Source organism: Panulirus ornatus, chromosome 9 (genome assembly GCF_036320965.1).
Source record: "Panulirus ornatus isolate Po-2019 chromosome 9, ASM3632096v1, whole genome shotgun sequence".
In the NCBI taxonomy this organism is placed as follows: domain Eukaryota; kingdom Metazoa; phylum Arthropoda; class Malacostraca; order Decapoda; family Palinuridae; genus Panulirus; species Panulirus ornatus.
In genome coordinates, this window is record NC_092232.1 from 54,497,482 (window position 1) to 54,518,337 (window position 20,856).

Here is a 20,856-nt window from a genome sequence, read left to right on the forward strand (position 1 = left end):
CTTCCATACGAGTGATTTCTCAAGAATTCCAAAATCCTAATAACAAAGTTCTCTTGCAAATGGACGCAAAATCACTCAAGAAACAAAGGCCAAAAGAATATCTTTATATTAGGAAAACACGTCATACAAACAGACGCGGAAATGTTTCAAATGAAAGGTGGTGTGAGAGGAGGCAGCCTTCTCTGCTCTAAGCCGTACACGTCCATTGCCAACATATGAAACAAAATGTTCAGAACAGAAGCTAAGAATGAGAGATGAGTCTCAGAACTTTCTTGTGCTCCACCGACATCTGTTTACACACGAACCAGGTGTCGAAAATGGCAGCGAGACAGCGTGCGAAGCGAAACCGTCCAAGATTGCCAAGTTCTTGTGTTACTTTCCTCTTCTCTTAAGACGCAGTGACTCAGGTTGGAACGGTCTCCCGCCAATGTCTACACATAAGTCAAATGTATTCTGGACGAAGAAGTGACATATACCCCCGCCTATTTCCCTCGACCATCTGGTGAACCAGAGGCAAAGAAAGATTCCTCAAGAAACTCAAGGACATGACTGGTGTGCAAAATCGCCACTCCATAAGCGAGGGAGTTTAATGTGGTTAAATCCACAATGCCTTCATCCCACAGCAGAGTCCTCGAAGGACGACAAGCAAGCAAGCAAGAAAGCAAGGAAGCTCGCCATCCGCGGAAGCCTCCATCTTGGATGCAGATCTGCCTCAGTCATACTCGACCGACCAAGCATTAGCCTAACGAGGAAGGACCCCCACCCTCCAGGATTCGACCATTCCATGTAATGCCTGTCCTCAACTCCTGTCTCTCTGCACACGCCCCGACCTGAGCACACGCTGACGGTATTGGTCCTCTTGTGAACTGTTTCTCAGTGACGGAGCGGCGACGGGTGAACCGTATGATTTCCTTATAAGACAGACCCAACAGGCGGCATTCACGACGCTGCAAAACCCTAACATGAAGATGAATCTTTATCAAGAAAACAGTTGCACGACGGGAAGACAACGCCAGACTTGTCCTGCCATGGAAGATGAATCTTTACCAGCCTCAGACTTGTCGAGGAAAATGGAAGTCTCTTCGCGAAGTTGCCTTAAACACACCTAAAAGTGCGGCACAGGGCAAGCCTGGGACTCTACGTCCACTTCCTCCCTCGTTGAAGAAGAAAACGAACAATCCCTAGACTGCGACACCGCAAGACAATCCCGGTAACCAAGTGGCCATTCTTGAATATCCTAAAAGAGCTGGGATCCGGAGCAACGGTTCCTCCATCTGTTCTCACTTAGGATTTCCATGGCATTTAGGAGCCCAAATACCCCATAAATTCTCAGTGCGATGGGTTTCAACCTTATCGGGACCACAGCGCTGTGAGCTTTTCTCTTCCTAGCATTTTATCTTATCAGTGTAGCCAGTGAGTACCAGCTGCGTACCAACCTAAGGTCTCAAGACGGTGAGGAACTCCGCCACCTTCAAGTAAAACCTGAATGAAGTTAAGATTTTATTTGAAGGGTCGCTCTCTTGTGTCGTAAGTTTCCAGAAGAGTTCTTGTGAAAGATACTCTTTTCAGGGAGGAAAAGTGTGTGTGTGTGTGTGTATATGTATATATGTGTATATATATATATATATATATATATATATATATATATATATATATATATATATATATATATATATATGTGTGTGTGTGTGTGTGTGTGTGTGTGTGTGTGTGTGTGTGTGTGTGTGTGTGTGCGTGTGTGTGTGTGTGTGTGTGAAGGTTACAATCAACGACGAATATCATATGAATTTATCAAAAAATATTTACTCATTATTTACGATGCGCAAACATATGTTATTTTTTCATTATTTTACAACTGTTAGGGCGTGACGCGTATGTAAATGAAGATATACAGAAAATTAATGTGCTCCACCTGATGCTTTCAGGTCAGTCTAGATCATGATCTTTGGATATGATAGCCTGACCTTTTAACCTGACAAAGGTCATTACAACAAGGTCATACCGTCGTAATAAAGGTGTTCAGAACAGTTAGACTTTCCTTTATCAAATATCTCGATTAGATGTTGATTAGATTTCTGTATATATATATATATATATATATATATATATATATATATATATATATATATATATATATATATATATATATTATACACGCTCTGTCTCGACCCATCCCACCAATATAGCCAATCACCCATCATTCCTCGCGTCTCACACCGTCCCTACATTCAGTTCCGAATTACTGAAAGTTGCGCTTAGCTCCACCGAATTCCACCAACTTACACAAGAATCTTTCGTTAAGCTGGCTCATGCAGAAGCCTGGCACTCACTCTTATGATGATCTGGCAATGCCTTTGATTTGCAAGGTTTGCGTGGAGTGACGAACCCTTGAGGAAAAGCTGGCTGCAGATACTGATAAAAGAACTGTCCTAACACACAGGATGAGACGATCTTCAACGTAGGAGGACAGCAGCGCTGTGGGCGTTGAGATAGCCCAAAGTAATCCCTCTTCTCTCAACAAGGAAAGACAACCCTTCCAGGTAGTGCGACGAGGTGCGAAACCCAATGAACGTTTATCTTTGATGCCAGTAATTACACGAAATCGGTTTTAGGGTTTGGGTGACGTCGAGGACAACGAACACAAGGTAAGGCTCGTTGGCGACTCCATGATCTGAGGACGCTGGAGGAATTGTGCGCCAGAAACATTTCTCGTCCTAAAACATTTATGTTTTCCAGGTGTCAGGGTAGACGATGTTGCCGACGCTTGTAGACGAGGTTTGTGGTGGCACTGACGATAATACACTTGTTATTTGTCCCGTAGGTACTAATGATGTACTGGAGGAGAGATCCGAGGTGCTGTTGGGTAAATATCACCGGCTTCTTCGACGTTGAGAATCTCGAGTTCCTTTTTGTGCGCAACTTAAAGATAAACTTCGTAAGAAAATAACAGTAGGACAAGTTTATTCCCCTACCCCCAGCACAGACACCACCAGGGGTAGGAGGAAGACTCTATCATCAGTCACCAGAAATCTGTAATGAACAAGATTCCTTCATAGCAAGAGATTTTAGCATACCATTACCTAAATGGGGAGAATCCCTTTCCAGCGACCCCGGAATGCGATTAGCGCTTGGCAAGGGCGGGGCCCGTCTGTCCCTGGTCATTTTTATGATGGTGAAGGGTGGGTCCGTCTGTCTCTGGCCGCTTTATGGACGATGAGGGCGTGGGGTCCTCCTCCTGTCTCTGGCTGCTACAGGAACGATGAAGGGTGGTGTCCGCCTGTCTATGGCTGCCATGGGGATGCGACGAGGCCTTTGTGTACACTCAGGGTGAGAAGCAAAGCCGAGCTCAGGCAGGGTGTGGCCCCGTCAGCCAATTAGGAATATTGCCAGAAGTTTTGGTTGTTTAATACCGCTATCTGAGGCTACTGATGAACTAAATGTAGTGGATATCTATGATGAATGAGAGTAAAAAGGAATTCATTCTGGGAGGAGGGCCGAGAGAAGTGCTTTCGTAGTTCTGACGCCAAGGATCATAACACACAGGGATCTAACAAACCTTTTCACCTCACTTTTCTCACGCATCCACGTCGTCTAGAACAGCTTTCATAGGATTTGTTTCATTGCATTGTACGGCTGCAAGGTTGGTTGATAAGACAAAACTGGGTACAATCGAAGGTCATGGCGTTCTTCGTATAAACGATGATATGGAATGTATGGTATAAGAAATGGTGCAAACAGACAAAAGAATGGGATGTGGGAGTCAAAGGAAGATAATGAAATATGTGTAAACAGTTGTGCACAAGAAAAAGTTGTTGGTTGTGATACGTGCTGAAGGCAGACGGTAGGTGGAAGGTCAGGTCATTTCTCGGCAGAGGTCAGATTGGTGGTGGATTTCGGGGAAAGAGGAAATGACTTACGAGTGAAAGAAGTGAGTGAGCAAGTCTGGAATGGTGGCCTGTGTGAAGATATTCACGCTATCACTTACTTTGGAAATGGGCTTCGGGGTCTTCGGCCTGGGCGCTGGGGCTTCCGTCTGGGATACCACGGGCGTGGGCGTGGAAGTGAACGTGGGCGGGGGTCTTGAGGCCCACCTGCTGCTCCGACCACAGCAGCACTACCAGCAGCCCACTCACCATGCCCACCCCCACCACCGTCCTGAAGAGCGCCACCATACCTGCCGAAAGAGAACCTGTTATTGAAGCTTCCTCGGGTACTGAGAGAGAGAGAGAGAGAGAGAGAGAGAGAGAGAGAGAGAGAGAGAGAGAGAGAGAGAGAGAGAGAGAGAGAGAGAGAGAGAGAGAGAGAGAGAGAGAGCATGGTATCATATTGGCCGTGGACACACACGACCAAAAAAATAAAATCGTTCTAAAAAGCAATATCAATCATCTGAAATTCGAAGCGCCCACTTGAAGCCGAGCTGGTTCATTCTAGTCCCGAGCAGCGGCTTTATGAAGCACAAGACGCGGAGGCAGCAGCCGGTCCCAGCCAACACCAGGACAACACTTGTGGGGACAGACGAGAGCTCCACTTAGTCAAATTTACATAATGTTTTATGTAATGTTATTAACGCCACTGCTTAAAGCATAACCTCACAAAACAACAATTTCATTTTGGTTTATAAACCCATCGTCAGAGGTACCTTTGAGGAGAACTATAAATGAATGAAAGAGGGATGAAAATCTTACATTAATGATAAGTATTTGTTCAAAACTATATATTTATATAATTTTTTCTCTACTAAAACAGTCGCGATCGATAACGCGGATATGAAACACCCATTTGAGAGCTTTATGGTCGTTCACCAAGCCTTATTGGTCAACACCCACTACCACTGTGCTACCTCTCCTTCAGGAGCCTCCAGCCCGTGGCAGATCTTATCTTGTAAACCAGTATTTTTCTTAAGATGAGTCAAGAACATCAGTGACCCCCCGGGGAACCCCTTCTGCAGGTCAAGCACCAATCAGCCAGAGTCTCAAAAGTCTCCAGTATTGCCACTGATTTCATTACCCTGTCGTCTGCCTACTTGATCTGTCTGTCTGCTCAGCTATGAAGTTTTGGTATATCTGCAGGTCTCATCTTTTATTCATTCACTCTTGAATTTCTTCACGTAAGAACAGCAAATTTACCCATTCACGTTCCGTGCATTCATGAATTTACAATCACCACGCCATTCGTTGACATATTTGTCATGTAGCATATTTCAGCGAGAGTGTAATTGCATTCTGCGTTATCACATCATTGTCTGGCATCATGAGGAACTCACCCGAATGGGAGGCTGTTCATGCACAGTTGGAGCGGTAATCTGCACCTGCCTCTTTAACGTCGGCTGTCGGCATGAAGTATGAGCAACTGCCTTTTGAGACGTTGTCTCCATGTAAACTTTTCCATCTCTCGCTTCAGGTGTCATGTACCTCGTCTACTCTCTCTTATCATCCTTTGAACTTCATCTCTACAGTTCCATAGAGACAGATATATATATATATATATATATATATATAAATAAATAAACAGAGGGAGAGACAGAGTGCGAGAGATAAAACCTAGCCAGTACCTACACCTACAAGTACGCAGGAGGAAAATTTACCGAGGCAGGGCTGGCGCGAGGCATTTCCGCAAAGGAGAGAATTGAAATATTCAGTAGACCCTGACAGAGGGGATCCGTGCAGCCCAACACACCATCATGCCTCCAAAGGCCCCGAAACATCGCCGGAAAACGTAAACATTTGTGATTGGGCGTGACAGCTGCCGAAACTCGTGAGAAAATCCAGTTCTCGCCCAAACGAATGCAAGGCTTGTGGCAAAAACTGGAACCACTGAGACTGGGAGCCATCACAGACGCGCCGCAGCGCTCCCGATACACACGCGGGACCAAAACAAAATGTAAAACAGCCGAGGCAACGAAGGCAAGGCTCTTGTAAACGTGGAAAATGTAAATCAATAACTCTATTACAGCGTCGTGACGCGTGTATGGCGCCAACTCCAGCAGAAAACGCCTCTAGTAAGGGCCTTGAAAAATGCCCTACTTCAGAATACCACAGCTGAAATGACTCTTAAATATTATCCTTCTTTCCTTTCCTAAGAGACGGTACTTCAACAGAGAGTGACTGTCAGTTACCTACTCTCGCCATGGCTTATCTGACTCGTGATAATACCTCGAGGCGAACTGGAACCCTGAGGAGACTGCAGATCACGACCTGGAACGGAAGATTCCAGATCACGACCTGGAACGGAAGAAAACATTACATGACGAACCTTTCTTAACGTTAACGTGTTCGAAAACTAGATGTAATCATAATATAAATTACGAACCTACGTCCTATAACGAATGATTATCATCAATGGATCGAGGACAGTACAATACACGTGTATTCCCAATGGTCGTTCCCTCCACACACACACACACACACACACTCAAACACACAATCTCTCATGTCCTAGTAACAGTGACACAGTTGGGTCGATGTCCTCTGTCATGTCGCTGGAAGCCCTACACACACACACATACACACACATACACACACACACACACACTGCCACCCGACGTTCCCGATATGTCAGGACATTTAACCAGGCGAGTGATGCCCTCAAGCACGAGCGCCAGGCTTTTGGTAGACGACGACGTAGGTCGTGGTGTTATATCGCTACCACAACCGTCGACACACACCTGTGGTGCTGGTTACCAACCGTCCTTACGTCCACATATGTGTCTTCTTGGGAATAGTGAGGACTGCCTGCGTGTGCTAATGGACACTCGCAAATATCGGTCATCCTCCGTAAATTGTCTGTCTCTCACGAGTGTGGTAATGGAGCTGGCTGCAACAGACTACGTCAAGGGATGTGAGAAGGAAGATATACAACCAGCTGTTGAGTTTGTGTTCCCGGTGAGAGAGGCTCCAACAGACTGTGTCTGGGGCCCTGGCAAGGGATGTATATAGCCAAGGGTTGTCTATGTTCCTAGTGATAGGGGCTCCAACAGATAGTGTGAAGGATCTTTAAGGGAAGATATACAGCCAAAAGTTGTCTGAGTTCCTACAGAAAGATGTATTAAGAAACAGACTTGGCAAGCAATGGAAAAACAGTCTGGTCCTTGTAGACTTCTCCTTATGCATTCTCTTCCCCTTACACAGTAGTGACCGACATGGGACTGGCAAACATGATCCAATCAAAGGTCGTCCCAGTCAACAGAAATAAAGTCAGAGAAAAAGACTGGAAATTCATCAGGGTTCCGCAGGTGTTCGTAGAGCTGACTTTTCAAGGCAGAAAGGTTAAGGGAAGAGTTAAAGACGAGAGGGTAAAGTGAACCTTATATTTGACTTATTCGAGGGAAGAAGGCATCATAGCGGTTAGACCTCGAGTGGCAGGGCTCCACACAGAAACTATAGGAAGCAGCAATCAGACCCGGGCTTCGGATCCAGGCCTTAGCGTTGGAGACGCATGCGGACAGCTTATGAAGACAGTGGCTAAAACAATATCCGACCGTGACGCATTCACGGGCTGCCCAGGGTCGAGCGCACAGGTTCGAATCCTAGTTGAGGCAGTCGGTCCCCAGTCATGCCAGCTGTTTATCCACCCTTACAAGTTGATGAGATGTATCGATTGGAGCTTTAGTTGCACGTGCCATCTCAGCTAACATGAAAAAAGAATAAAATCTTCGCGTGCAAAAAGGGATGAAGAGAAGTAATGCTTTTGATTCCACTCTAGTTGATGGAGAGAGGAGGTTTAAAAAGAAAAAAGGTGTGAACAGTACTCTACGCCAGGGCGACGAAAAAACTGCAGTTATGAAATAACCAAACACAAGAAAAATAAGCCACCTGTTCAAGATCCTGAGCTTCTGGGAGAAAGGGTTTATGATGCTGATTATGTTAGCTTTCCCGGATAAAGCGGAGGAATATTGTTATGACCACCAGTGTAGTGCTCTGAAATTGAACAGAGGGAAACGAATGTCTCTTAGATAGAGACGCAGGAAGGAATTATGTTTTATCACTGGTAAAATGAAGTATGTTACTGCGTCCACATTCTGAGATGCTGCACACGTCCAAGCTGAGTTCTAATAAGAGAACGAGTATTAGGGAGAGAAGGAGGGAAAGTGAGCTTACGAATTTAAAACGGAATCATCAACACAAGAGTGAATGCGGTTAGAAACAGAGGAGGAGATTAGGAACAGAGAAAAGAAAGGGAGAAGGTGATACGACAGAACCCTGAGGAACGCCACTCCTGACAGGACACTAGGGGAAAAGTCGCTCCATCAGGTAGTACTGTATAGGAACAGCTAGAGAGAAATCAATGCATACTTAGGGGAAAAAAAAAGTGTAGAACCAAGGGAGGAGAGTTTAGAAAGCAAAGATTTGACACACCACGTCGAGTGATTTGGAGCTGTGGAGGACTACGTCGTAAGTTTCACCAGAAGTCGTCTCCAAACTTTCTCTTTATGAAGGTGTGCTTGACTTTACGAAGAACAGCTCTGTAGTGATTCCGAGAAGACATAAAAGCTGAATGGGTTTTAGGGCGATGGGAAGAGTTTCATAGCCCGTTTTACTCTCTATTCCTGATGCGAAAGGCATCAAGAGCATAAACGATCAAACCATGATTAGGGAGACTTTATATAAAGCCAGCCAGGATAAGCTCCGCTATACGATCAGCACAGCACGGGACATCCCGACCCGCGGAGCAATACCTTTCTACGGAAAGTCAGTAAGGATGCCACGCAGGGATGACTGTTGAACTTCCCCAACGTGCTCAAGTTGGCATTTCGAGGTGGGGACAGAGGATGGGCGTGCTAAATCATATAAGACAGAAATAAGATTGTGGAAAAAGGGACCTAATGGCTATGAAGATTGGGAACTTGTGTTGGGTGTTTGATTATCATCTGCTTCAGATCGTCAAGGAAGGAAAAAGAATACAGGCCTCAGCTCCGCGGGATCACTTCAGGCAGAGCTTACCCAGTCCTTGTAGGTGTACAGTGAGATCCAATGCATAGAGGCTGTCAGCGTGTGGATGTCCCTCGGTCACTTGATCTCGGTCGAAGGGGCCCTTGGAACCATCCAGCCCTTCTCCATCAGTGATGTCATTCTAATTTGCCACCGTAAAATCCATAAGAAGTACTTATGTTTTGTGCGTTGTGTTATACATGAGGAGGGGTGTGACGTGTAGGTGAAGCGAAGAGAGCCAAAAATAAACAGCAGCTTGATCCAGCCTGGAGTACGTGTCAAACGGCCCGGTGTGGGCTCACTGCGCCGCCAGCATTAACCTTTCAGGTACCTAAGCATTACTGTCCTCTGAAACATTACATATTGTCTCCTTCACTGAGGCGATATATAAATCGTTCCTAGACTTAACACGTCACAGTTACTGAGAAACAACATTTCAAAAATCGTGTTAGAACTGTACACTAACATTCACTCTCTGGAAGATATGTCGCGATTGTTACTAACACAAGAAGATACAAGAGCTACAAGACTACTCAAACATTGCCTACGACTGTCTTAAAGTATAAAGAGCTTTGGGGGAATAATAGTTTCAAGAAAATCATTTCAGGCATGTAATACAGTGACTTCAGCCAAGCCTGAAGCTTTAATTCTTCAAACACAAAACAGTTGTAGTCATGTAAGGTTAAATATACAATTAATCAGTACGGGAGAGTCAACAACAAGCCAAAACATGGTGTATACAGAGCTTAGTTGATTAATACTCCTCAGAACCAGCGGAGAAATTCTGTAATGTTAATCTCGAGAGCAGATATTCATTCGCAGGACGGAGAGAACATGCTGGCAGGCATTAACACTGCACTAAATTAATCAAGTTTCCCCACTCAGGTCAAGTCTTACCCACCAGGAGAACATCTCATGTTCTACTGTAGGCAGAGCTAGTCGGAGGATTAATATTATTCATATGAAGAACCAGATATTCATCTCCACTGTAAGAATATTTTGCTATAACTTTAGATGAACACTTGTATATTAGATGGTACTGTGACCTTATACGATATCTCATAACAAAGGATTCATATTGGATTCATATCCTAAAATGTGAATCCCAAGATATATATATTATCCCTGGGGATAGGGGATTAAGAATACTTCCCACGTATTCCCTGCGTGTCGTAGAAGGCGACTAAAAGGGAAGGGAGCGGGGGGCTGGAAATCCTCCCCCTCTCGTTTTTTTTTTTTTTTTAATTTTCCAAAAGAAGGAACAGAGAAGGGGGCCAGGTGAGGTTATTCCCTCAAAGGCCCAGTCCTCTGTTCTTAACGCTACCTCGCTATCGCGGGAAATGGCGAATAGTATGAAAAAAAAAAAAAATATATATATATATATATATATATATATATATATATATATATATATATATATATATATATATATATATATATATAATGCCAGGATTGACTCATTAGAGTGTTTTATTTACTGGTACGACAGGTAATCATCAGAACAAACATTATGGATAATAAAGTTTCGTAAACTTGTTGATCATAACATTGTGAGTTGATTGTATTGACCTCGCAATGGTATGGGAGGCATATTGATCGCCCACCCTCGGCCTATAAAGTCTACACTAAACGTACTGAAAAATATTGATCTACATAATCCACAATTACTCTGTTTTCATCCTACGAGAGGGTAAATAAATAAATATCTATGTCTACTTAACTGTTTCACCGGCAAATGACACAACAGTTTCCGTTTCGCCAGTTTCCTAAAATAATGACATACGTTTAAATTCAATGAAAGTTTCCCCAGTGCGCAACAGCATATTAATTTGTTTCATCGAACGAAATTCCCTCGACTGTTGGTATGAGCAGTTTTATGTTTGCCAATATCATAAATCTATTATTATCAGAAAAATGGCTGCCGGTCCAATTATAAAATTATTTCTATCCAACAGCAGTATACAGCTTTATGAGGATTTGACCCATATCATTTATTTCATTCAACATCCAGTTAACTCAACAAAACGCTAAAGTTCACTGAGATACATTGTGTTCTTTCTCTTGTTTTGAGCTTTTCAAAACGTTATGCTAGTGAGTTCGTAATTCGCTTTCTCTCCCTCTGACCTGACCCTTGACACGCGCCTGGGTGACTGGGTTACCCAACATGCATTACCATATGATGACACAGCACTGTATATGACAACCTGACTTAATCTCTTTATGTAGTGGTCATCACCACCACAATGTTGACATGTAGTGGTCATCACCACCGCAATGTTGACATGTAGTGGTCATCACCACCATAATGTTGACATGTAGTGGTCATCACCACCACAATGTTGACATGTAGTGGTCATCACCACCACAATGTTAAGAATTAAGAAGAAAGTGTATTCGGTTCAGAGATGTCACTTATCACTCACATTCAGCTGCCCTTCCTGAGCAGTGAGTTGTAAGTTGGTTGATAACCATGTTACGTGTATCGCTCCATGGTATATAGTCTCCCTTCCTGGCTGAGGTGCGACGCAAGAGGCATAGTCTGGGAGAATCAAAGACTGAGTGACACACAGGCACTGTAGGTTACACGGAAAGAGCCATCATGAGCTAAGCTTAACCTTACCTATACTTCATCACGCTATCTCAGCTATGGCTAATGTCAGGCTACTACAGAGCACTGTGTTCATCAGCTACGTAAGGTTATTCTCTCTGAGTATATATGGGTGATGTTTGTTTTTCTATAAGCCAACTGGTTCTCGAAATGTCCTTAACTTGGGTACGGGAGGAACCGCCTGCTGGGGAGCAGTGGCGAAGGTGAGAGAACGTCCCATGAGAGAGGCCGCCTCCAGTCTTGAAGTAGCGCGTCAAATCCCTAGTATTACTCTCACATTACACCGATGTTCTTTAAAACCGGCGAGGACGACGGTATGACCCTTGAGCTCGACGACACGACCCTTGAGCACCAGTGGACACAACCGTTGAACTCCAACGTCTAATAAGTCATTAAGGGGTGTGCGGTTCTCTCGCGCCGACGCCAAAAGGTGCGTTGTGATCCAAACTTACGAGGAAACTTTGGTGACGGGTCCTCAATAAATACAAGCTGGGCGAGATCGTTCTGAACACTCGGTGACTAAACGACCTTCTGCTTCGGTGATAACTTGTATGTAATGTCGTTCTCAGCGGGGAATGTCAGGCTGAGGGATACACACGCCCATCATAAATATAAGAGTACGAGTCGGGCTGACGGCCAGTATGTTCCAGCCAAAGCCTTTTTAATAGCATCCGATAGCCTGCTGTTGTACTGAGGTCTGATTTAATGGCCTTTATTACGCATGTGCCGACGGGTGATTTATGAAGCCTTCGTTACATATGATCTATAACCGTATATCGATTAGTTCACCAACTTGTAATTTGTTTCATAATCGCTGTACCGTTCCGTAATTCATCGTTAAAGAAACAGTCATTCAAAGCGTTTTTCTTATGATGAAATTTGCCAACGTAAATTATAATTTTGCTTGCATTCTCCTGCTGGATATTTCATAATCATGAAATATAAATAAAACAGTGATGACTGTTAATACAGCGCATCTATAAACTCTTAATCAACAAATGCATGAAAAACTATTACGACTATACTAACATTATTCTATACAAAAATGTTATACAGATGATCAAACTTCTATCTGTAGGCTATATATCATGCAGCCTTTACACTTATGATTACGTAATTATAATATGTAGATCCTAACTGGAGCCAACAACGTAAAAAACCAGAAAGAACGACTATCAATCAAGAGGTCGTCCCATGACGACATCCACTAGACCCAGTCCCCACCTGTCCACACACACACACACACACACACACACACACAAAAACATCTACGCTGGTCTAACTGAAAGCTTGAATGTGTGGCGATTTCCTGCCAGGAGAGACAAGGACGATCAACGACTGCACTGAGGTTCAAGGAGACAGACGGATGAGGGAATAGAGCGAGGGTTTTAATCTATAGGTAAAGGATCTCAGGGTTTTCTTAGGGGGTTGAATGTTACACCCATGAAAGTTTTATTGGTTTTCTGTAAGGGGTTCGTGTGGTCCACGCGTCTGGAGGCGATCTTCCCCAACACTCTCTCAAGACTCATGTATAATGGACGTATGGTTAGGTGAACAAGGGGGAAAGGAATGGGGTGGGATCGTGGCTGGGGCAGGAACAGGACGGGTTCTGTGATAAGGGAAGGACCGGGACGGGTTGGAACAGGGAAAGGAATGGGGCGAGTCATGACATGGAAAAGGAATGGAACGGGTGGGACAAGAACAGGAGTGTCAGAGGGAGATGCTATGGAATGAGAGGCGGAAGAGAGAGAGAGAGAGAGAGAGAGAGAGAGAGAGAGAGAGAGAGAGAGAGAGAGAGAGAGAGAGAGAGAGAGAGAGAGAGAGAGAGAGAGAGAGAGAGAGAGAGAGAGAGAGAGAGAGAGAGAGAGAGAGAGAGAGAGAGAGAGAGAGAGAAGTCTTTCTCCTTTTGGTATGAAACAAAATGACACCACGTACGAAGCAATTTCAGAAATACTCAACGGGCTGGCCTCACACTGGTACCTTTGTTTTAATGATATCATAATTTATCGACTGCAGGCGACATGTTCGTTCATTTGCCAAAATAAATATTGTACTGATTTCATATTTTAATGGGAAGGACTTTACAGTGGAGGTACCATAATTAAGAAAGATTTTCTGCATTCACTAATACCAACCTCACCGGGGCGACAACAGACTCGTATTGATCATTTGGAAATTCATCAGACTCGTCCAGGAAGATTTTTCTTTCCCCCTTGTGGACGTGGAAAGGTCAGATAACAGGAGACCTGACGGCTCATGAGGAGGTCATCTGCTATCACAATCCATCTGTGCAAGAAACGGGATAGTAAATCAAAACGCACCTCTTCAACCACCGCTCCCTCCGGCTCAACAGCCGGCAGGATAAAAAGCAAAGAAGAAACCATGTATGTGCGGTATTACTGCAGTGTACGGCATTACTAGAGTGTACTGCAGTGTCTCCGTCACCATTTGATATCCAGCAGACACTTTCTTCAACTCCTGGTGTGATCTCCGGGTCAACCTTTCAATTTTTAATTCAGCAAAGAAAAAGAAAAATCCCAGGAGAGCGGAGACTGACTTGTCTTTCTTGTTAGGGGGAAAAAAATATGGAAAGCGAGGGAGGGATGCTACGTGGGGAAGGAAGTCTGGGTTTATTTCCTCATCCTAAGGTGAAACATGAAGGTTTAAAGTGGGGCGTCAAGGTCAGGGGATCTGGATCATCAAAGAAAAAATATTAAAAAAAAAGCTAATATTACGTGTGGGTGGAGGGCGTGACGCGGTTTTCGGGGGTGAGTGGGTGAGAAGTGCCGGGAGAAGGGGAGAGAGAGGTGAGGGAGGGGGTGGAGTAGGAGGGGGGAGAGTGGTGCGGGGTGGGGGGGGGGGGTCGCAACTCACCTGCTGAGGTGCTGATGAGGAGGTGCAGCGGGGGGGGGGGGGGGGGGGGGAGACGGGCTCATGACGGGGGGGTCGGGTCGTAGGCGGGGAGGGAGGGTGGGGGGCGACGCGCACTAGGGGAGGAGGGTGGAAAGGGGACGGGAGACGAGATCATAAAAGAAAACGGAAAATGGGGTAAGTTCAGTGGCAGGTGAAGTAAAGTGAGACCACAAGACGTAGAGAACATGGGGGTAAGGTAAGGTGGGAGATGAGGGGAAATAACACGAGTGTAAAGGTGAGGCAGACTAGCGGGGAGGATAAGGTTACGTCCACCAGCGTGGGGAGGGGAGATAAAGGCAGGGGTGGGGAGGAGGATTAGGTCGCCATACACACAGGGAAGGAGCTAAAATTAGCTCTTTTGAGAACAGGGCCTCCCCTACCACCCTGCCCACGGCGGCGCACGTCAGGAGCAAGAGAGAGCTAACCCACAGGAGCAAGAGAGAGCTAAGCCACAGGAGCAAGAGGGAGATAAGCCACAGGAGCAAGAGGGAGCTATGCCACTGGCGACGGCCGAGGGTATAGCGACCATAATGATCAGTACTGCTTGCTCCACCCACCTCAGCACCTCCCTCCACCCAGGACTACAGCCATCAGCCCAATGTCCCATATTACCCTACACCCATTTTCCTTCACTCCGCCCCCTCCCCCTACACCCAGTTCTACATCCCCGGCTCTCACCAACACCCAATTTTCTACAACCCTTGGTGTCTCAGCCACACCCACCTTCCGTACACCCTCGAACCTCCACCAACATTCACCTTACACCCTCTAGATCTCATCCTACACCCACTTGCGTACACGCCCTGGATCTTCCCCTCTGCCTCAGATCCCTACACCCACCTATCCTGGTTTCGAACCTGCACATAGATAGCAGACTGGCTCTCAGACATGGACACAAGGAATGGAAAAATTCCGACTGGTTTCACGTGACAAGCGGGGCGCGACGGGGGTCACCCTCGAGATCCATATAATTTTGTATGAACATCACCAACGACCTGGGGACACGACGCACCACGAACACAAACACGAAATTTAGCGACAACATGAAAGCAGGAAATATATAGTCAAGTCAGAGGCAAGCTGCTTGAAGATTCAAAGGGATTTAGACAAACTGATAAGACTTTGTCAGAGACATGGCAAATGGAGATTCCAACGACAAATGTGCCCATGATATATTTCATGAACACATAATACTTGGTAAATCATTAACCGAAGTAATTATCAGTAATGACGTAAAATACGGAAAACACAATACCTAAATGCATGCAACGTAGCCAACGGGAGACCATCAGTCAAAGCCAGAAATATGAACTACAAGACAAATGATACAATAGTCATCTTTATAACGGCCTGGTCAGATCTTACCAGGAATATGCTGTTCACTTCTGGTCACCAAACCAGACCAAAATGAATGAAAAAAAACTTGAACAAATTCAAAGAGCAGCAACCAAACTTATTCAGCCCCAGTAGACTCGTTTATTTCAACATTCACACTCTCCTATAAGATTTCCAGAGCAGTATGTTTGTCCATATCTTATATGGTGATTCTTCTCATCTTTCTTTGCCGGGATTTGAGTCGGAGGGAGAGGTGGGGTGAGAGATGCCTTCTGTTTTACTATCCTGGTTCTACCACAAACTGCCAATATATTAACGGATAACCTTGTCTTGGTCTAACAGGTCGTCCGATATCTGTCCTTCCCGTGTCCTCCCCCGGGTCTTCCATCCACCCTCCACACACATCCCCACGCCCACCTGGGTCTCTCCCCACACTCACATACCTACACCCAACCCCCGGATCTTTCCCCCTCCCCCACACCCATTTCCCAACAGCCCCGAGTCTCGCCACCAACTCCCACGTGTCTCCCACAACCACGTCCCTAAAACCTTTGGGGGTCTCTCCCCCTACACCTTAAGGTTTACCCTAATTCCACTTCTCAACTCTCCTCTCAGAAGCACCCCACCCACATCCACCCCACGACGTCCCTCATCTCCCACCACCCCACCGGGCACAGCACCGTGTGACGGCAGATCCACGCGGCGCTGAGGGGAGATAGCGGCCCGTCAGGTTGTACGCTTGTGGGGGAACTGCATCCCACACGAATTTCCTGATGCGTGACGGTCCACGAACGCCTCGTTAGTGAGAGTCAACGACTGGCGCGTGTGCGAGACATGGCCGTGGTTTACACAGGGGTTTACACCGTCTCCAGAGAACTCTGCCTTTATTTATATAGTTCTCAAGTCACTTTTTCGTGAATCCTCTCTTTTTCCTTTCCGATTATAACATCTTTTTGTGCTGTATTGAAAGCTTTTCAACATACCTTGAGGATATTTAGTGTTCTTACTAATAAATCTTAATCTGTTTATATCACTTCTCTTCTAAGATATCTCTCTCTCCAAAAGCAAAGCATCAATTTTTTTGTGATCTTTTGGCTATTCTGCCATATCGACCCGTTTACGATAATCCTCGCCTGTACGTACGATAATCTTACACCTCTGAGTGCGACGACTTCATTCCCATGAGAACGATGAATGACACACGCATACAATACCTTCTAGCCATCTCTATGCTAACTCCAGACTCTTGTGGACAATGATTTAAACTTTCTGTACGTTTACTTAAACCCAAGTTTATGATGACTGAAACCACATATACGGTGACAAACTCCAAAAAAAAAGACAAGCGTAGCCCTTAATAATAATCATTATAACAATAATAATAATAATAATGATAATAACAATAATAATAATAATAACGATAATAATAATATGAATATAAAAAAGACAGACTGACTATAACAAGGGGGAGGTGGGTGTTAATCAAATAGTCTTTACATATTGATGGTTGTTTATGATGTCAACACAGCCTGGAAAAAAATTGTTTCTGGGAAGGTCTGTACGATTTCTAATGGGATTGATACAGCTGTGTCGCACTGCAGCTTGGGGAAGGGGGATCTCTGGTAGCAAGTGACAGGTGGCGAGAATGGTGCAGCAGCTTCTTCCTGACGCTCGAATGAGGAGGAAAAATAACAATAGACTATGATGATCAAGTTATATGCTTACCAGATCGAGTTTGTGGTTAACATAGAACATCAAAGTAGAATGCACCATATACCCACCTCTCCCTCCGGCTCAACAATCAACAGGAAAAGATAGATAAAGAAGAAACACCAGGTATTTTCAGGAAAGCATGTTGTATTGGAAATTCTTTGGGATAGTGTAAACGTAATAAAAGTTCCCTAACACTTTAATAAACGGACGGGCTGGGGAGTGGACTCTATAAAAGAGAGGCGGGTTTAGATGCCTCTTTCGAAAACAGGTTTATCTAGTGATACCAGATATCACTAAAGGTATCTGTCTAGCACTGATACGAGGGGACTGATATCAGGCTTCCCAATGACTATATATATTGAGATAGTTTCATGCCAATGTTACACCACTTTGCAGAAGAAAAATATTTCTATGACTTTGTTATTGTACCTCCTTCCTTTAATATTAATATCGTTACTGAATCTCTGTCAAAACTAAAGACATTCTTCGAGTGGTATATTACCAAATTCATTTTAGTGTTCTGAAAACTTCTCTCAGATCTCCATAGAGTCTGCGATTCCTTTTAGGGATAATATTCTTAGGTTTTTTTGAGTTTTTCCTTATGAGGCTTAATTTCTGAGCGACGGAATTGGTTTTGTTGCTCTCCTCTGAATTCGTTATAATTTTTCTTCATCCTTGGTCAGGTTTGGCGACCTGAACTGAATAATGAATTACACGTGAGAATAATCTTGGATGTCTTATTCATCAGTTTTTAAACCTATAATGAATCGTAATTACAGACATCTAATTTTCTACCTGTGTTTACCTATAGCCCATCATGTAAACAGAACGCCATCACCAGATTTAAGAAAACTGTTTTTAGAGAAAATATTACACCCTAGAATCGCTCACTCTGCTAAGTATGTTTTTTTATGGATTTCTTTTTTCTAGCGTCTGTTGCTTTTAAGATGTCAGTCCTCTCTGATATAGTGTATGACGTCAGTTCTTAGTGTATCAGGTTCACACTTTTGGCAATGGGGGGAAAAAGGTATTTCGCTCGGAAAGGCAGGGTTAATGTGCATCAAATCTTTGTGGTCAGAGGTATGAAACTCATGTCACGTGAGGTCACATCATGAAACTCCGGTCACTTAAGGTCACATAATGAAATTCAGATCACTTGGGACACTTTCTGACCCAACGGATGCGGTCGCACCTGACCTGACCTGACTTGACCGACAGCTGACGACCTGGATTGATATGACGTGTTCTGATGATGCACCTGGCATATAATTATCCAGGTGACGACTGCCTACGGCTTGGTGGACTACCGAGTGCTGGCTGCTTGTGTGCCCCCACCACTAGCTACACCAGCCAATGCTTGGCGAGCTGCTGCGTCACAATATTACTGTGTGGCCATCGGCAACCCAAGGGTGGGCCGTTTTGATAACTGTTTCTTTCCCTACACGTCGAAGCTTTGGGACCCTCTACCTTCTTATGTCTTTCCCAATAACTATGACCTGACACATCTTCAAAGACACGTTTCTCACTTTCTCCTAAAATTCGTAAATACTTTCCCTCGTCCCTTTGTCATTTTTCCTTTCACCATCTCTATATTTCAAGTAAGACTCGGCCTTGATGTGGACTTCTGTCCGTGACTGGAGCCTCCAACGTAGAAAAAAAAATCATTACTTGGCTTCTTGACTGTGGCCGCCGTGGTGCTATCCTTACCTGGCCTTTCTCACGACGGCTGAGCCACCATCGACCTGCGGGGGGTGGGGTAAGGAGGGACATAATACAATGTTGACGCAAGAATAAAACACCTTTCGGTTCTCTTGTCTCGCTGAAGCATTGTCTGGGAGGAGGGCCACATACCAGGGCATTAAGCCTCCACCTTGAAACCCCGACTGGTAGCCCGACTTTATGAATCATAAATTCGTGTTGTTCTTCTTCTTCTTCTTCTCTAATGCTTCACTACACAAGGCGGTTAGATGACGGATGAGAAGATTTAGAATGTTAAGACACAGCTGACAAGGAAATCTAAGTTGATCGTCACAATTGTAGGGATAGTCACACGGTGGCTATCAAGTCAGGGTGATGAGGTCAGCGCTTTGCCAGGTCAATAACATCCTATCATACCTCCCAGGTCAATAACATCCTATCATACCTCCCAGGTCAATAGCATCCTATCATACCTCCCAGGTCAATAGCATCCTATCATACCTCCCAGGTCAATAGCATCCTATCATACCTCCCAGGTCAATAGCATCCTATCATATTTCAGGTCAATATTTTTCCCCACAGGTTCTCAGGTCAATACACTCCCAAAAGTCATCAGATACCTCTCTACCTCTGCCACCGAGTATGCCATCAATATTCTTCTCTACGTCACTACTCTTCCACCTCACTTGGTCAACACTCCCACCCATTTAATGGGTCACCGCCTTCCCAGAGGTCACCAAGTCACTCAGTACTCGTCAATGTTCCTACAAGTCGCCTGGTCAACCCTCGGCCAGGCCGTCAATTCGACACTTATATGATGAGCAGGTCATCACTCTCAAGCAATCGCCGGGTCAACACCTGCGCCAGAGGTCGTCTGGTCAACGCTTGCACAACAGGTCACCCGGTCAATACTTTCCACACAGATCAACACTTACTCCCAAAGATCACCATGCCACCACTTTTCTCCTACTGGTCACCAGGCTACCACTCGTCCCTCTCAGGTCATCAGGTTAAAACTCACTCCAAGAGGTCACCAAGACACCGGCCCCACAGGTCAGGTCACGGGCACGAGAACGTATTAAGATTCATCCAGAACAAAGCTGAAGTCCATTTCAACTCAGCAATGAAGAAAATAACAAATTGGAAAAAACATGAAATACGAATCAGAAAATAAATACCTTAAACCTTAAGATAACACTTCAAAAAATACCTTAAATAAATACCTTAAACGGATACCTTAAATAAATACCTTAAATATATACCTTAAACCTTTAGATAACCCTTAAATAGTTCCCTTTTCTTCCTTAAAATAGAACTCTTAGCATATCAAGAAGCGTTAATCCGAGCTATCTAAGCCTCAGCTAAAGAAATCTACATAATATCTACATAAATTTATCTTGCCTGACCCAATTAACCGAAGGCAACAAATTATCACCATTGTACCTAGCAACAAAGCTCATTTTCTTTTCATTTGGAAAACAGGCATTAAAATGGTAATTTAACGATTTTCTCTTTCTTTTTTAAACGTGGATCATCAACTATCGTAATATTGACATATACATAAAAAAAAAAAAGGCGCCCCAACTATTTCTATCACCGTGGTCAACTATCGCTCCCGCCATCTCTAACAAGTGCGTCATCAGCTATCTCGCGTGTCCCGTC

General features: G+C 44.6%; 1 protein-coding gene across 4 annotated transcripts in view; it reads right to left on the reverse strand.

Moving 5' to 3' along the window:
* The window catches only part of LOC139750430 (galactosylgalactosylxylosylprotein 3-beta-glucuronosyltransferase 2-like), a 230,734-nt gene that overhangs the window by 62,167 nt on the left and 147,711 nt on the right, over positions 1 to 20,856 (reverse strand). For all 4 annotated transcript variants that reach the window (XM_071665227.1, XM_071665228.1, XM_071665226.1 and 1 more), the window contains one exon: positions 3,986 to 4,174. In XM_071665227.1, the coding sequence (XP_071521328.1) occupies positions 3,986 to 4,174 (189 nt within the window). The remainder of the gene's footprint in view (positions 1 to 3,985; positions 4,175 to 20,856) is intronic.